This window comes from Amphiura filiformis, chromosome 2, assembly GCF_039555335.1.
Source record: "Amphiura filiformis chromosome 2, Afil_fr2py, whole genome shotgun sequence".
Lineage (NCBI taxonomy): Eukaryota > Metazoa > Echinodermata > Ophiuroidea > Amphilepidida > Amphiuridae > Amphiura > Amphiura filiformis.
The window spans coordinates 34460208-34478862 of NC_092629.1; the positions used below are offsets into that span (position 1 = coordinate 34460208).

Consider the following 18655-nt stretch of genomic DNA (forward strand, 5'->3'; position numbering starts at 1 on the left):
CAAAATCACCTGAAAATTAAAGTAGGATAACATTTCTGATTATCATGTTTACTGCCGTCTGCTAAGGGCACATCTGGTAAAAAAGCTAAAAGCTATGCGTTTTTCCCAGAAAATGAGCTATGCGATATGCTTATTTCTTTTTACAGTCAAGGAAGGCACAATGTTTATGTTGGCCTACTTTGTAATATTCAAAAACAGATATACATATACAAATGAATGGTTTTGTTTGTCTCTTTATTTTCCAACATTCAGTGGACATGTACCGTAATAAGCACCCAGGGTGCTTTACAAAGTCATTTTGGGTGGGCACTTATTTTTTACCTGGTTTACCTAATGTTTTTCGTAAGGGCCGTTTATTAGAGATAAATTTACCTACGTTATAATAGAGTCCCGAGACGTTTTAGTAGCTTTTCTGATGCAGTAAATGTATTGCAAGTTTACACAGGACTTCAAATCCTCAAGCTATTTCACTGTATCAATGTCTATCAGTCACTTCAACATTAATGGCAAATTGAAAATACCCTGGGTGTGCTCTTATTGGGATATGGGCGCTTATTGGAATGAATATGGTATGTGCTCCATATACTGAACAGCAATTATGAGTTTTTACATGTATATTAGAAAGACGAATTATGTATAGTTGAGTTGCTCTATGAAAAACGACATGAAATCTAAGCCATTAGTCTACCCCAATTACTGGTAATTAGCCCTTGACTAGTTTCACTACCAGCTCAGCCACTGTACTGTCACCTTGTGCTTGCTCTCTATTCCTGGTCTGGTCAGTTAATTGCTCATTGCCTCAAGGATGATAATTGCTGAATTAGTGGTCACACTTCTAAGCACTCGCTGACAGCTTATCCGTAGGGATCAGCAGGGGTAGTATGTCTCAACTCTTGCAGATTTCAAACAGAGTCACACATATTCAGGTAGCCCCATTTGAAATTCACACTTCCTGTGTGTAAGGTCATGTCTTTCACAGGGGGTGTATGAATTTCAAGTGGAATATCCCAAGTCTTTGTATACTAACCTACATGTAGTATAGCATCATACATTCCATCTTGTGCCTCTACCTGTAGCCTTCCAAGTGATTGTGCATTTTCGTTTCCCATATCCCCGTATACTGCAAAACGTATACCGCCTTTGGGAGTGGGATCAGACGGTAAAGCTCGAAAGTAGAATAGAGTGCTCCAACCGTATGAACTGCCGCATCGATACACTGGAACGAGAAAGAAAAATCTGTATTGTTTTTATGGCGTAACTACAAGATATACTCTGCACTCTGTGTTCTAGGGAAAGGTTTAAACCTAGTACACACAGAAATCAAATAAATAAGTTCTGGTACAGATCCAATAGAAATGAAAGTACTCACTAGATATATTTCAGTTCCTATCAGGAACCTTGTTCACTCTGCAATGACTGTAGTGTTACTAGATTTCGGCAGCCCTTGGTGGCTATGATGACATTGCCATTTTAAACTGATCTGGTCATAGATTCTGTCCAATTTGTATGCCCCCTCATCCTTGTTCATTGTGTTTTTGCCCCTGCTCCTGATCCAGATGGCTTCTCTTAGCCAATGTGTGGTTTTGTCTGCCTCTTGATCTATGATTGTTGCCTTGTCCCAGTTGATGACATGATTACTAGTTGCGACGTGCTCAGTTATTGCTGATTTGTGAATTTGGGATGTGGATGACTTTCTTGGATCTGGATCAGAATCTATGACCAGATCATTTCATTTCTATTGGATCTGTACCAGAACTTGACTTTGAATGATCCTGATGAATCTCATCAATAATACACACCGAAATGTTTATGAAATATTTTAAAAACTTCTTTTTTTCTTTTTTTTTTTTTCGGTCAAAACATTTTAATAATTCCGTTTTTTAAAGTTGCAAATCTTTTAAAAACTAGATTGTCTCAGCAGCAGGGGACATTAGGCTGTCATGTGCATCTAGGTGTAGAGGCTTATCCTCTTATTCCCACTTGAGCATTCTCAAGTACACTTAAAGTGTTTGGTCTCCTGGTCAAGTCAGTTTTAATTTAGGGGTTGTTGTTATGTTGTTATAGCAACAAGCTCAGTTTTTCTGTCCAGTCAGCTGTCACTTTAGTGGTGTGCAGCCATTCAGGTCTCCGTCTTATTTTTAATTCCTTTGTTATGTCCATAGTTCTCCTAGTGATGCACTTGCAATTGTTCCTTCGATCTTGATGGACCAAAATCCCACCCACCCTCCCAAAAGCTGGAAGGGTGATTCAGTAACTAAATATGGTTAAAGATACTCCAATAAAATGGTATGTCCAAATATGCTGCTTTATGCTTAAAAATAGAGGCTTTGTATGGAATTTCTTGAAATCTTGAAGAATATCATTAGTAGATTGTCTCCACTTTCTACTGCGTTTTATAGAAGGGAATGAATGCTTTGTATGGAGTTTCTTCAAAACCTGAAGAATCTCGTCTGTAGATTGTCTCCACTTTCTACTGTGTTTTATGGTGTTTGAATGTGTTACGGAGTTTCTTGAAACCTGAAGAATCTCGTCTGTAGATTGTCTCCACTTTCTACTGCGTTTTATGGTGTTTGAATGTGTTATGGAGTTTCTTCAAAACCTGAAGAATCTCGTCTGTAGATTGTCTCCACTTTCTACTGCGTTTTATGGTGTTTGAATGTGTTACGGAGTTTCTTCGAAACCTGAAGAATCTCGTCGGTAGATTGTCTCCACTTTCTACTGCGTTTTATGGTGCTTGGATGTGTTAAGGATTTTCTTCAAAACCTGAAGAATCTCGTCTGTAGATTGTCTCCACTTTCTACTGCGTTTTATGGTGTTTGAATGTGTTACGTAGTTCCTTCGAAACCTGAAGAATCTCGTCGGTAGATTGTCTCCACTTTCTACTGCGTTTTATGGTGTTTGAATGTGTTACGGAGTTTCTTCAAAACCTGAAGAATCTCGTCGGTAGATTGTCTCCACTTTCTACTGCGTTTAATGGTGCTTGGATGTGTTAAGGATTTTCTTCAAAACCTGAAGAATCTCGTCTGTAGATTGTCTCCACTTTCTACCGCGTTTAATGGTGCCTGGATGTGTTACGGAGTTTCTTGAAACCTGAAGAATCTCGTCGGTAGATTGTCTCCACTTTCTACTGCGTTTAATGGTGCCTGGATGTGTTAAGGATTTTCTTCAAAACCTGAAGAATCTCGTCTGTAGATTGTCTCCACTTTCTACTGCGTTTTATGGTGCTTGGATGTGTTAAGGATTTTCTTCAAAACCTGAAGAATCTCGTCTGTAGATTGTCTCCACTTTCTACTGCGTTTAATGGTGCCTGGATGTGTTAAGGATTTTCTTCAAAACCTGAAGAATCTCGTCTGTAGATTGTCTCCACTTTCTACTGCGTTTAATGGTGCCTGGATGTGTTAAGGATTTTCTTCAAAACCTGAAGAATCTCGTCTGTAGATTGTCTCCACTTTCTACCGCGCTTTTATGGTGTTTGAATATGTTACGGAGTTTCTTGAAACCTGAAGAATCTCGTCCTGTAGATTGTCTCCACTTTCTACTGCGTTTTATGGTGTTTGAATGTGTTATGGAGTTTCTTCAAAACCTGAAGAATCTCGTCGGTAGATTGTCTCCACTTTCTACTGCGTTTTATGGTGCTTGGATGTGTTAAGGATTTTCTTCAAAACCTGAAGAATCTCGTCTGTAGATTGTCTCCACTTTCTACTGCGTTTTATGGTGTTTGAATGTGTTACGGAGTTTCTTGAAACCTGAAGAATCTCGTCGGTAGATTGTCTCCACTTTCTACTGCGTTTTTATGGTGGGCTATTGGTTGCCTTCATGCTTTCCTCCCTTTCTGCTGCGTTTTTATACCAGGGTTATAAATGCTTTGTTGCTTATTTGGAGTATCTTTATTTACTTGGGTGTCAATACCAGTGGATTATATTTCAGTAAATGGTTTAAGCATTGATGCCGTATCTTGCTGAATACAAAATGTTAGTTTGCTAGTGTTGGCATTGTTTATTCTTTTGGAGATTTCTAATTATTTAATTGCGGTTAAAAATGCTGTTTTCCAATCCAATCCTCTGTTTGATCCAAAGATGTATCTGTTTAAGATATGCTTAAGATTTGCTTAAGATGAAATTTGGTTAAATGTGATTCAGAAGTCAACTTTTGTTTGTCCAGCCTGTATGGTTGGCTTGTACACATTTTCCAATAATTTGTGTATTTATTGATTTATATGAAGATGATAAATAATTCCAAATGCTTGCTGCAATTAATCATCTCAATGTATATAATTTGTTTAATTGATATGAAATCTGTTATTATCTCAATATAGTCTTAATTTCTATGAGATTGTGAAATTATTATAAATAAGCTTATGTGTATTAAATGGTCCTCATGATCGTGGGGGCAATGCGGAGTCTATTCTTTGCGTTGTTGTGCTTTCCTGCTGTCTCGAGACAATGGTTAATTGGTTTATATTTCAACCCATCATTTAAACATTTTCTGGCAACCTTTTCTAACCTTTAAATTTGCAAATGTGTTCAAAAAGTTTTGTGATTGCTTGAAAAGGAATGGGATATGGTGATTTGTTTTTAAAAGACTTTGATTTAGAATTAGCATTTAGGAAACATTTCAACTTGCCTGTACAGTATTTGCTACACCATTAGATCTATAAGTTTTTTGACTTCTTCAACTTGCAAAAAGCAAAAAAAAACAACATTGTTCTGTGTAGATGGAAAAATTTCCCAAGGTCGCACAAGCTTGAGAACAAAAAATTTGAGATTCCACGATGAGCTTGAAAATATTCCTCTTTGTAAACTGAGCTCAAAAAGAAACTTATAATTTTTCACAAGGTCATATTTTGAAATCCTGTCCATCAAATTTACATGTAACCAAAATTACACACAGGTTTACTTCAATACTCTACTCTTAACACATGTCAGTAACCAAGCAGTTATCCAACTGACACCACAGCAAAATGCACTGACATGGAACAGCTTCCTGGACCACATTCACAGCCCAGCCCTGTTTCATGAAAACAAGTGTATGAAAAGCAGAAAGCAGCACCATTTTATCATCTGTGCAAGGATAATGTGTGCATTCTCACAGATATTTTGTGCTGGGTGCCAAATGTTGGGCTGTGAAAGTGGAGGAACTTCCAGGAAGCTGTCACATGACTGTGCATTTTGCTGTTGTGTCAGTTGGACAACTGCTTGGTTACTGACATGTGTTTTGAGTAGAGTATCAAAGTAATCCCATGTGTAATTTTGGTTCATTTTGATTGACACTATTTTTAGATATGACCTTGTGATTCACAAGTTGTAAAAAATTATAAGTTTCTTTTTGAGCTCAATTTACTTGGAAAATAAATTAAATTCATCACAGAAGAAAATGATTTCCAGCTAAACCCAAACTTCCATGACCCTACCCTCCCAGGAAATCTGTTGGCGAGCCCCAATTGGAAAGAGAATATTTTAAAGTAAAAATGTAAACAAAACAACAATGTTCCTACTTTGGATATCTCCACCACCCCCACCCCACCCCCACCCCACCCCCAAATCCTGGCTAGAGGCTGATGAACAAAACTAGCACTTACTATACAGAGATCCAGGCTTTAGTTTGGTCAGTGTTACCCTATGTATATATTGTGTATGTTTCTCTGTGCCTCCATCAACAAACTTGGTCCTGCTACCAGATGCTGTCATGGTCATGTTCTCCACCTGGAAGCCAAATTCTACCGTTGATTCTTTGGTGTCACTGAATGTGCTCCATGTGACCATCATCTGAGTTGGGTCACCTGAGGAAAGAGCAAGTAATTAAACTGTTTATAACTGTTTGATGGGAATTTATACTATCAAATCCATTTTATGGCGACATATCTTGTTTTAATAGATCAAGTTTCATGCTGCTACTGACACAGCACTTCATCAGACTGGCAACCCAGCTTCTTCTTCTTTCCTGAAGTTGTTACCGGTGGCGGCGCTAGAAGCTGGTCGAAAATATTCGGTAAGAAATAATTCCCCTCGTTTCTGTTCATGGTGTTTCGCCCTCGTTTCATGATCCAAATTGCCTCTCTAATCTGTCTTCTGTTCCTGTTGGTCTCCCTTGATCTGATATTAGCGTCCTCACAACCTATGACATGGTTATTTTGCGCAGATTTATTTACCGTTGTGATCGAGCGACTGTTTTCTCTGTGACCGAGTATGTACCCCAAGTGCTGCCTTCTCCGCTTCTCCTTGATGTTCTTTTAGACGAGTGCCAAACAAGCGTGAAGTTTCGCCAATGTAGTAGGTCTTGTTACAATTCTTGCAAGGGAACTCATACACACAGTCCGAGGTTTGCGATATGTCCCGTTTGTCCTTGGGGTGGACTAAAATATTGCAAATTAATGTAATTTTGTAATGTCAATTTGATTGATGTGGTCTGTTAATTCGGGCGCAGCCCCCATGGTGATAATTTCTAACACGTCGTCAACATAGCGTTTCCACATTCTAGGCTTGCATGTGATGGGGGCTGTAGCTACTGCCAAGTTGTTCCAGCCATTCCATGTATAAATTAGCTACAATGGGATTCACCGGTGAACCCATGGCCGTACCAAACTTTTGTTGGTAGATAGTGTCACAAAAACTGAAATAAGTAGTTGTCAACACAAACTTCAGAAGCTTCTAGCGCCGCCACCGGCAGCAACTTCACGAAAGAAGAAGAAGCTAGGTTGCCAGTCTGATGAAGTGCTGCGTAGCAGCATGAAACTGTAACAAGCTATGTCACCAAAAAATGGATTTGATAGTATGAATTCCCATCAAACAGTTATAAACACAATAAATACAATTATAAAATAAAAGCCCACTTTTTATAATGAAGAGAGATAAATCTCTTTTAAATGCAATGTGATACTCATAGTCTCTCTTTAAATTTTAAGGAATGATTTTAAAAATTGTTTTTTTTTCCTGGAATTTGCATCTGTACAAAATTTGGTAAATAAAATTAAGTAAGTTAAAAAGAAGTTACTATATATTAATACAAAAGATTTCATGGGAGTTATTAAATTGAAAGACATCACCTGTCTGTAAATAAAAAATATTTTGTATTTCATCCCAAAGTGGAATAACTAAATCACATTCACAAAAATTGTAAATTATTTGTTTCAAGTTTTTTCTGACAAAAGGACAGTCTGGAGAGTAAATTCTTTTTATTTTAAACCAAAATTTTTTAAAGGCAATTGCTTTATGGAAAACCTTGAAATAAAATGAACGAAGTTGAGATTCAATAGTACACTTGAAATTACGAAGATGAATTTCCTCCCAGATATCAGTCAAAGTCTGTTTCAACAAAATTGCTGCTCCAAAACAAATTAGCTTTATCTGGTAAACATTTATCCAGAAGAATAGAATATGTGTATTTTGGAACTTTTGTAGTTTTTCTAGCTGAATTCAAATCCTCTACAATAATTTCAAGAACATTAAAGTCCTGAATACCAAGTTCCTGCAACCAAAACGAAGGACTGTTTTTCAGCAGGAAGTTATATTTTCTTCTGTCTTCTTTTGAGATGTCAAATTCAGCAACAGTTTCAATACCCTTTTCATACCAATCTTGGTAATACAAATACTGCTTAGATTTAGAACGGATGAGACTATTCAACCAAAGATATTGCTGGGAGGAGTAATTCTCAATAAGCATAATAAATGTTGAGCTGCCTTATTTCTATAAATATACCATGTCCCAATGGAGTCAGCCACCTGATTATTATTCAGTTTATTTAGAATTGATTCAGGGACTTTAGATTTCCATAAGATCTCCAGATCAGAATTATAATCAATAAAGCAGCAACCTCAATTGTTTTCCAAATACTGCTATAGTTTTCATCCAATAAATGATTCACCCATATCATTCATTGGGCCAGGGCAAATTTATAAAGGATCGACCTGCATTCTCAAACCACAAATTACAGTAATCAGAGTCTTAATAATAAGTTTCAACATAAGTTGCCTTACCAGTAGCTGACAAATGTACTTGTTCTGGTTGCAGCCATATTGGATCCCATGCTGTTACCATGGAAACCAAACCCAATATGCATATCACTACAGACCTCATTTTTATCTTGCAAAAACCTGAAAAAGATACAAAACATTCAACCATTATACATGTATTATTTGAATGTAAATACATCACAAAAAGAGGGTGGGTGCACACACTGCCTCCTTGGATGCTCTTTCCCAGCTGACCAAGCCCCTGACTGAATGTAGCTGGTTACCACCATTTGCACCATAAGAAGCGAATAAAAAGAAACCACAGGGAATCAGTTTGATACACATTTGGGCGCCGCCATCAGCAGGGTGCTACATGCAATGGGTGCTAACAGCAAATCTGTTATAATTTAGTTCACTTCAAATTATGGTAGTGACATTGTTTAGTGATGCTGTTCTGCTTTTTTGCAATTGCGGTGCAAGCGGGCCAGCAAACCACCCCTGTACGCATGCGTATACACTCGGCGTTTAACTTTACGTGTGCGATTCGATACTGCGGTGAGCTAAATACAACTTGTGAACCAAATTACAGCACCCCACACACACGATCAGCAGAGTTAACATTGACAGTACATGTACTTGTGTAAGTTGTTCTATATAGGCAGGTGCAGATCCAGGATTTTTTAAAAGGAGCTAGGACATGAATGGAGATCTACTGGCATGGGAGCGCTGCACTGCACAACACAGGGGGTGTCTGAGATGAGATGTGCCCCCCAAGCAGTTGACAATTTGTGAAAAACGAAGTTCCAAATGAAGGCATGATGCAGGCATGCAAAATGTTTGCACTATTTTTTATTTAAAACAAATATGGGCCCTAAAAAGGGATGCAAAGGGGATGCCAAAGATGAAAACTAGATGCAAAGGATGAAAATTGGATTCCAAGCTTGCAAATGAGGCAATGCCAACGCCAAATTACTAAAAAAGAATGCTGAGCATGACAAACGGATGCCAAAATGGGGAAAAGAGAATGCCTAGACTGAAAAAGAGATGCCAGGGATGAAAAATGGATGCCAAGAAATTGAAAGGATGCCAAAAATGGGGGAAAAGCATGCCAAGACTCCCGCCAAGACTGCAAACAAGATGTTGGGGTGAAAAATGGATGCCAAGAAGAATGGAGGATGAAAATGAAGGGCGTATTACACTAAATCACTGCGCGAAAGGTGCAATGGTGATGAGTTCCGGTTAAACGTATATGGCTACATGTGGTGTCCTTAGGGACCATGTTATTCGTGAGGTTGGCATGTTCTGATTTAAATGAAAGATGCTAACCTATTAATGACTAAAATAGATATGAAATTATACAAATCGATTTCACAAGAAAAGTAGGCCCTGTCCGAATTACTGCTAACGGAACAAGTTTTAATGCTAGTTTTGGCGTTGAAATAGCGGCGTCGCTTTTCAACATTTTTAATAAAAAACTGAACCTGTAAAGTTCCCCAAAATTGAAGCTTAAATGAAATTTCAGTCCTTAATTAATACAAGGATGACGTTAAAAAGTGAAAAATATTGTCACGCCTGGTAGAAAACGCCGTTTAAAAAAGGTGATTTTTACGTGCTTTTCAATGGAGAAGTTATTAGGTGGTTTACGCCCTGAAAAGGCATGATTATTGGGTGACCTTGTGACATGACAAAAATTCCACAAATTTGAACCAACAACCACTTTATAGCCAGCATACATTTGTATGCCCTGCACGCATGTGAAGGAGAATATCGTTACTGTGAATGTTCTGGGGAAATGTGCCATATTACACCTGTATGTTTCAACCAAATTGCCTGCAGACTTCTTACAATGTATGTTTCAGATCTATTTGCATATTGATATAAATGTGCAATTCAGGTTTACGTTTGAAAGCTGTTACATCTATGTTATGACTGGCATGACTTTTTAAGAGCATGCCGCTCATTTACCAGTACATATTATGGTTGTTTGCATCCATTTTTCATCAATTTGGCATCAACTTTTTATCCTTTGAAGGGCGGCATCATCTCCATGGGGATGCCGTATCATAGAATTTTGGCAGCAATTGGTGCATCCTTCCCTGCAGCGTCGTTTTCTGAGAGGATGCCGCTCATTTGCATATTTCGGCTATTTGGCATCCGCTTTTCACCCTTTTGGCATCCAAATTTCATCCTTTTTTCATCCACTTGTCATTCTTTTTTCAATCCACTTTTCATCCTTTTGGCATCCATGAATTGGCATCCTTTTACTGGCATCCAATATTCATCCCCCAATTTTTGGCTTGGGGTATGTAAATAACAGGCTTTTTGCATCAAAATAAGCACTGCTCCTGGAGGCTAATTATAGAACTTGAAATATAAGTTCAGCTGTAATTTGTGTAAAATAAGTTTTTAAAAGATGCACTGACCTTTGGCTTTGACACGGTCACTGCTGAGTTCTGCTATTCACTATGTTCCAGTTGATACTAAGGAGCACCACAAGCAGACATATATGGCTCCCTACGAGTAACCATAGACCACTAATGCATCACTTTCCCAACATTTCCATCACAAGAGATATCAAGGTAAAGAAGCACCACTTTTTAAACCATGAAAAGGAGGGGCACTGGACGGCTGTGCCCCTCTCCCTGGATCCGCGCCTGGGTCTACATGTAGGATACCGATTTGATGACAGTGTACTATGATGGTGGCTTAATTACTAGACTACTGCAGAAGTCCAATCTTATCCTAATCTCTCTTATTCCATGCTCATGACTGGAACAACATTCTCAATTTTCAATGGCCTGTCACACAGTGTCATTGCCCCGATATATCTTCATGGCAGAAATTAATCGGCACATGCTGGTAGGCTGAATCCACTAGTTCTTAAACAGCCATGCAGGGCCATTTTGTTCCGACCTGCTTAATAGTTTTGAGACCATGGGCCGATGGATTAAGGCTATTGACAATAGCCTGGTCACTGACCTCTGTAGAACGTAGATGTCAGTGAGCCTGGTATGTCGATCTGCTTTAGACTACCTACCAGTGGTCTACACTGCGCTAGTACCGTATTATGTTCTGTAACCCTGCAGGGTTGACAAATGAGGGCAGCAGTCTTTTTTTTTGTTCTGCACATATAAAATCATGTCAGTTTTTGATTTCAAAACGCATGGTTGTTTGTCAATACGCACCCTTATCGACTATCATGTTCTTTCAACACATACATGTATATTCAAGTGCAAGCCTTACAATTGGTTTCTTTAGAAACCAAAAATATGGGAGATATTCATCATTTTCTACCCATCGTCAGAAAATCAATATGTGTATCGGCGTGCAATCATGCCCGGGGGGGTACTCAGTACAAATGACCATACGGGGACGTGCCGCAAACATGGGTAGCATTTTCGGGCTTCTGGTATATCAATGACCCCTTTTTCAAAGCCTATTTTGGTATATGAATGGGTCCTTTTTCAAGATTTTCTTAATTTTTTTCGAAAAACAGCGCATTTTTTCCTTAATCTAGCAAAATTTTGGGAAAATTTGTAAAAACTAAGACAATTTTGGTTAAATTCGGCCCAAAATTTTGACTTTTGGTATATATCAATGGTCCAAATTTCTTGAAAAATTGGTATATTTATGGGTCCACTTCCAAAATCTCAGCGGCACGTCCCTACCAAAACCAAACTTGAGTACCCCCCCCGAATCATGCATAGCAGATACACATGTACGTATTGATTTAGTTTCCCTGCCTGGACAATATTTATTTACCAGGCGTTGTCGCTGTGTGTCAATTGTCAAAATTCTCAATGGGCTATTCCATTTAAAATCCACACTACCCCTGTGGAAGATTTAGCCCAAGTCTTCCACATGGGGAGTATGATCGAGTTTCGAATAGGATCTATAGACAATTGTGTAACTTCGATCCATTTGAAATAGACAATTCCCACTTGTCTTTGCAATAACCTCCATATCGACCTAGTCCCCTGCCCTACGTATTTGCGATTTTTATTCCGTACATTCCTTACGTGATAACGATTTAGGGGAGTAGGTTGTGATTCAGGTTCCTGCCTTGTCTTTGACTTCGTTGTTTTTGAGCACTGATTTGGATTCCATTTCTCAAGTCAAGACTCAGCTGTCATCTTATTAGGCCTGTTGTCGACACATGATTTCTAATTCAACACTTTGTCTGGGGAAAAAATACGACAATCGACACATGTCGAAACTCGTAATGAGATTTTAAAATGCTGGAAAACGTTGATAGACTTCCATCCAAATTTCAACATTATTTACAGAATAAATAACCTCCAGTGCAGAAAATTGCAATGCTGTCCGACCGAAAAAAACCCGATAGCAACACATACTCTAGCATCGAATGCGTAACTATTGTATGCAAATTCGAAGCTAGAGTTCTTGAGTAAACCAGGCCTTCTTTCATTAGTACGTACTATTAAAGTTCTATATTTTCTCAGAAAGTTAGCCATTTCCAGGCCCTGGCGTAAGTGGCGTTACCCTTCTCCGGATTCCGGAATATGGCAACTACACCAACCCACCTTGTAGTTTTTTTACTCGCACTTTGTTGATATTTTTTATTTTGAGCACCAAATTTGGCACGTACATGTACGCACACGTACCAAAGCATATACATGTATAGCTTTACAGATGAACCAGTTGTAGTAACAACAAATTTCGAACGTTTGAGGACTTGTTCTCAAGTTGTAGCAGGTGCCATAGCTAGGCACAGCATCATCATCCCTATATCTTCGTGTCAAAAATTGATGTGATAGTATGGCGAATCCTCTCGTTTTTTCAAAAGCTACGCACAGCAATTTTGTTCGAGATAGGCCGAGCAACTCAGGCTAATTCCATTTACACGATATGAGATACCAATTACCATAGCGTTTCTATTCTACACGTTTTTACGATTTGCGCATGCTCAGTACCCCTGATGTTGCCATTAGAAGAAAATTCGATTTGTTGTCAGGTAAAACCCAGGTTTTGTTTTCAATACACTAACAAGGGAGAGCGTGGCGCAATGGTTAGGGTACTTGCCTTTGGTGCATGAGGTCCCGGGTTCGATTCCCGGCGGTGGCGATTTGCTGGGATATTGAAAAAAAAAAAAAAAAAAAGTCTGAAATTAATTGGCAACATCTGTAGATTAAGTTTAGACTTCCGCTCTCCCCCATGGTTCATTTAGAATTGGGTAAATGCATCATGAAAGTACTCCGTCCTTCGGAGGGGACGTTAAGCCGTCGGTCCCGTGTGCAGAGAGCCATACCTGTACATGTATCTCGCAGTCAGTTTCAAAAGAGTAGGGTGTTAACCCCTGACTGTTCCTAACCCGTCCCGGTGTTCAAATGGACCCCAATGGAAATAAGCTTCAATAGAGGCTCTCTTGGGTTATCCAGGGTTGTCACAACCCGAACAAATCAAATAAAATAAAAAAAACTGGAAATTCAATACACTAAGCGGCGAGTGCTGTTGTGTTTATACGCATATAGTTTACTACATTTTATACATTACGATTTTGAAATCCTACATTAAAATTGTGATATATTCAACTGTTTGACAATCATCATCCTATCCATGTGCTGTATAAAATATTAAATCACAAGTCTAATAAATACAATGCACTATCGAGAGCTATCGAGACACTATGCAACTTGCTTTATATGCGTCAATAATAGAATATTGATTTATATAGGATTGAATACATCTCTACATTTTGAGTTTGTACTTCAGCACTGAGCGATCTAGCGATCAATTCCTAGCCAATCAGACAGGACTCCTTTTCTTGCGTTCGGTGAAATACCAATCGCCCGTCGCTCTTTCAACGGAGTACTAAGTTAATATTTATAACACAGGGTGTCGACACTGTGTAGGGTGTCTTCAGTGTTCATTGTTTTCATTACAAATGTCACAAAATATTAATATTCATACATGTACATATCACCTGTGTTTTCATATTACAAATGTGTAATAATTTGCAGGCATTTTTGGAGCAAAATTGTGTATGTGAATTTACATTAAACACATACAAACACATTGACACAGTACCGGTACCTGTTGGAACTCCCGGTCGGAGCCGGGAGTTTCAATTAGGCTAAAGGAACTCGAATGTTAGTTTCCTATTGACCGCGCGCATCACCCTTTCATTATTTGTTATAAAAAAATCAATTATCTGAAAATTGAGATGGAAATAATCAAAATTGAAACTCTCAAAATGTCTGACATCCCCTGCTGATCATAATCAGCAATTTTTCTTAGTTGTAGGGGTAGAGGATGTGGTAAATAAATAAAAAATGGAAATTAACGGATTACCTATCATGTTTCTAGTGATTACAAAAATTGCAAATTTCTTTTCATTTTAATAAAAACAAATTCAAATCTTTTCTCAATCTGTTGCAAAATGTCTGTAATGATGATATAGCATTAATACCTGTTTTGAAATGGTCTTCATCAATAATATATCTTTGGTACTGGTGGGGTACCGGTACCTAAATTTGGAGAACAGGCGGTGGCGGATGCGATATCGCCATTTTTGACGTCGCCATTGGATTTAATCATGAAATCTTCACAAACAATTCTAAATTTGTTATGTCTTGTCTTGTCTTTAGTACTGCCCAACACCCACTTCAACAGCGAGTCAACCGGGCAGGTGTCAAAGCAAAATTATCTTACTCTAAAACCGTCGGGGTACGCCAAAGTACCCCACTGTATAATGTTCATTTTCCATTTGTAATTGCTAACCGTGTATTTTGAATGTGGCTGTCTGCCCTGTATGGTGTATCTTCGCCAGCCCCGTAGTTGTAAGTCATGTGTTACGTGTCCTGTCGCCTGTTGGAGAAAGCTGTTCATAAAATCATTGATTTTGTTAACATGGATAATGAAAAGAGACCGAATAATGAATAATGAAATAGCGACCTCGTCCTCTTTTTTTTCAAACATCCAATCGGACACTAATAATCGAGTTCCATTGGCCTTATTGGAACTGCACTTAAACATGATCATCGACATGATCATGATGATGTTGGGGTAGGTAGCTCGTTCACGTAGCGGTTCCGTTGTACTGGCCTACTTAAAACGTAGATTGCCTGGCGATCGGAGTGTTATCTTTAGAGCACCTCGAGGGTAAAGTAATATTCAGATTTCCTTTTACAAATTAAGCACGTATTATTTTGCACAAGGTCCAATGCACGCTTGATGTCATGCACGATACTGCGATGGTTTTTAAAACCAGATTAAAATCTGTAAAAGCAAATCTGAAAGACTTAGGGGTTCATTCATATATTTTCATGACTAAGCGGTTGTTTATGCCCGAGGGGCCGCTTGCCCGAGGGCATAAACAACCGCTTAGTCATGAAAATATATGAATGAACCCCTGCTCATACATACTAGAACATTTTGTGATTCTTATTTCATCAAAATAATAACAAAAAATTACAAGTAACATCATTAAAAAACATGATTTTCCGTCATTTTCCCTACCCGGCGATCTCACATCCGGACCACCGGGCATAAACGCTGTTTATGCCCGGCTCTCGACCAATCACGCGCGCCGTTATATAGCGAGTATGTATGAATGTATTATAATATAGGTAACCCAGGCAAACCTTAGTTAACACATTTGCTGGTCAGCCAAATTCGCCGACAATGTCAATGCATTTTTACATAGAAATTTAAAACTTGTGCCAGAAGAAAGAAACCTACATAAATATGTTTTCTATACTTCACTTGACCCAAATATATAATTTTTTTTTTTGTTTTTTCACCCGCACATGGAATTTCAGAGGGATTTTGATAGCAGTTCCATTAAAAAAGCTGCTATCGCCATGAGACTAAGATCTAGAAACACCCCGAAATGCCGTTTTGGGGAATTTTGCTAAATGAATCTTTTTGATGAAAGTCAGGCTTTGACAAGATGTAACTTTGCTACGGAAAGTGCTATGAAAAAAAGGTTTTCAGTTTTGGCTTTGTTTACTCAAGGGCTTTAATTTGATATATAAAATGATGCAGTTTGATGGCAAATTTGAATTCACCTAGGATAGGCCTACCTATATAATATTTAGGGACGGACGGGTGATGAGCAACAGGATTTCATCACTCAAGACTCAAGACTAACATAATATACACGTTTCGTTAAGTATGATATGTTTGACAGTTTTTAAGTTACCTTAAAATCACATGAATCACAAGTTTTACTTACAAATAAAAGAATAAAAGCTTGTAAACTTCTTGTCTTCGCTGACTGAGCTGACTGCACTGCAATCGTCGCTGCTCCTCCAAAAAACTGAAAAAAGGTCAAATGTCAAATGTCAATAAACAAAAGGATAACATCACGTGATTATCATGTGACGGCTAAAATCCTTTATTGGGACTTCGCGGTTATCGGTTTCTGCGATGGTGATCCGGGGATTGAATTAAGGGAGTGTTCATAAATACTTTGGTGGGGGGGGTTGGAAAAGTTATTAACACTGGCATAGATTTCTTTTTGACATTGGGGTTGGAGAAAATTTCTTTAAGTCCAGTGAATCCAGCACCTTTTGCCGACAAAATAAGTTTATACAAAATTTGCCATATTGAAGCTAAACTGCTGAAATATATTACGAAATTGGCACTTTTTATTTTAAAATGACCAAATATGGGGTTAGTTTTGGTTAGAAACTCATATAGGCCTAGGCCTACATTGGGGGGATGATTGTATGGACCATATCAAAATATTGGGGGATCCCCCCGGGATCTACCCCTGTGGTCATAACTCATAGCTAAAAATTAGGGTAAAATGGGGTAAATGGAACGCTTAAGCAATAAATCGCTTTCTGTGGTCAGGAGGGTATCCATATATGATTTTTGTTTGTTTCAATAAGTAGATAATATGTTTTTACAACTTGTTTTAACAGATAAACTCCCATTGTATGGCTTTGTTTCTTGTATCGGTCCAAATACATGGTCATGGTGTTCCAGTTACCCCAACAAATTGGGGCAAATGGAACAGTGGGTTGGGTAATTGGAACAAGGGGCATTACTTGCAAGGAGCCTACATTCATAGCTATATTTACATTGAAAAGACATCAGAATATTTTATTTAACATATATTTTGTGACTAAACAAAAGATTAACAAAAATAATTTTGTTTTCATGTTTTTTTATAAACATGGTAAAATGCCACGTAAAAATACACTTTCTCTCGGTACATAACAGAAAAAAATGGTTTTCAGATTTTTAAAAATCAATAGGAGGCCTAATCTACCATGAATTAGTTATTTGTAGTATATAATTTCATAATAATTAAACCAATTAGTAAAAAAAATATTAACATGTTATATATATTTGAAGTCAGTCAATCGTGTTCCATTTACCCCAAGTGGATCTGTTGTGGGGTAAATGGAACATAAACTAATTAATTAGCTAATTAGCATATTAATTTGCATAATTTCATCATTAAAATCTGCTATTTTATTGTTTAAAACATTTATGTTATTGTAGATAACAAACATATTGCCAATATTGTTCATTCATTCATTCATCTTTATTTCATTCATTCATTCATCTTTATTTCACGCAAACATGAAAACATTGTAAGACAACTCTCAGCACAACATTAAAATATTTAGGAATCAATACCCTTAAATTAGTAATGTTCACTGAACCGTATAGCACCACTTCAAGGTCAGTGACAACATTTGAGATTTTCTTCCACTCAAATACCGAGTAAACCCATGCACGCTTGGGGTATGAAACGAAAGCAGAACGTATGGCGTTGGGGTAAATGGAACAGTCGATATGATGTTGCCCAATTTTTTTCTTGATTGAGGGAATTGTATTCTCAGCGTTCCATTTACCCCACCGTTCCATTTACCCCAATTTACCCTACCGTTTTGAGTTATTACTCATTGGAGTCATAGTGTTACACCCAAATTGTAAAGTGCGCACATTTTGCTGATTTGTAGCTTGAGATTACAAAATCGAATAGTTTACATTCATGCGCGCAGAGCACGCACAAATTTTGGAATGTACATGCCTCCTCGTACAATTTACCCGCGGAATTTTACAATCAATTTTTTTGATCCCCCTATTAAGGACTGAATTTTTTTGCCCCCCTCTTTTTAGGACCCAAAAATCTTTTGACCCCCCCCCCCCCACCCGCAATATTTTCCAACCCCCACCAAAGTATTTATGAACACTCCCCAATCTGTATCAATTGTAAATATTGAATCAAAAAATCAGAGTGCCCACTGCCCCCCCCTGACAAAAAATTAAAGGAAAAAGTGCCCCCTGACAAAAAATGAAAGAGAAAATCAGGAGGACAATGGAAAAGAAACGGGGGCAAGGAGCCCCATTTCTATCAAAATTCAGCCCGATCATTGGGCAAAATATTGTCAAATACAAAATTTTTGCGCGATACTAGAGAGTTTTTTTTTTTTGGTAGCTCGAAGGCATACAGTCTCTATGTATTGTATGATGCAACTGTAATTTTTTCGTCTGTGCCCCGAAATTTTATTTTGCCCCCCCCGACCAAAAAAGATGACTATACGCCCTATACGTGACAGTGGGGATGAATCTGTTTTTTTTTTTGTGGTGAGAAATCATCACATGAATCTATGTTTGAAGAAAATAATCCTAAGACATGGATCTCCTTTGAAAAATTTCAAGTTCACCGCTAATTGAACTCACCAGATGAACCAGTATATAGCGTATAGCCAGCGGAGGGGAGT

The 18655-nt window shown here is 38.1% G+C and overlaps 2 protein-coding genes across 2 annotated transcripts in view; both read right to left on the reverse strand.

Moving 5' to 3' along the window:
• The window catches only part of LOC140171548 (acid phosphatase type 7-like), an 18265-nt gene extending 10192 nt beyond the window's left edge, over positions 1-8073 (reverse strand). Inside the window, exons 1-3 of the mRNA XM_072194824.1 lie at positions 7974-8073; positions 5579-5779; positions 1028-1216 (exon numbers count right to left, since the gene is read on the reverse strand). Coding sequence (XP_072050925.1) covers positions 1028-1216; positions 5579-5779; positions 7974-8073 — 490 coding nt within the window. The remainder of the gene's footprint in view (positions 1-1027; positions 1217-5578; positions 5780-7973) is intronic.
• LOC140146117 (acid phosphatase type 7-like) overlaps positions 1-18655 on the reverse strand; it is an 83537-nt gene that overhangs the window by 43500 nt on the left and 21382 nt on the right. The window contains exon 2 of the mRNA XM_072167866.1: positions 16147-16230. Coding sequence (XP_072023967.1) covers positions 16147-16230 — 84 coding nt within the window. The remainder of the gene's footprint in view (positions 1-16146; positions 16231-18655) is intronic.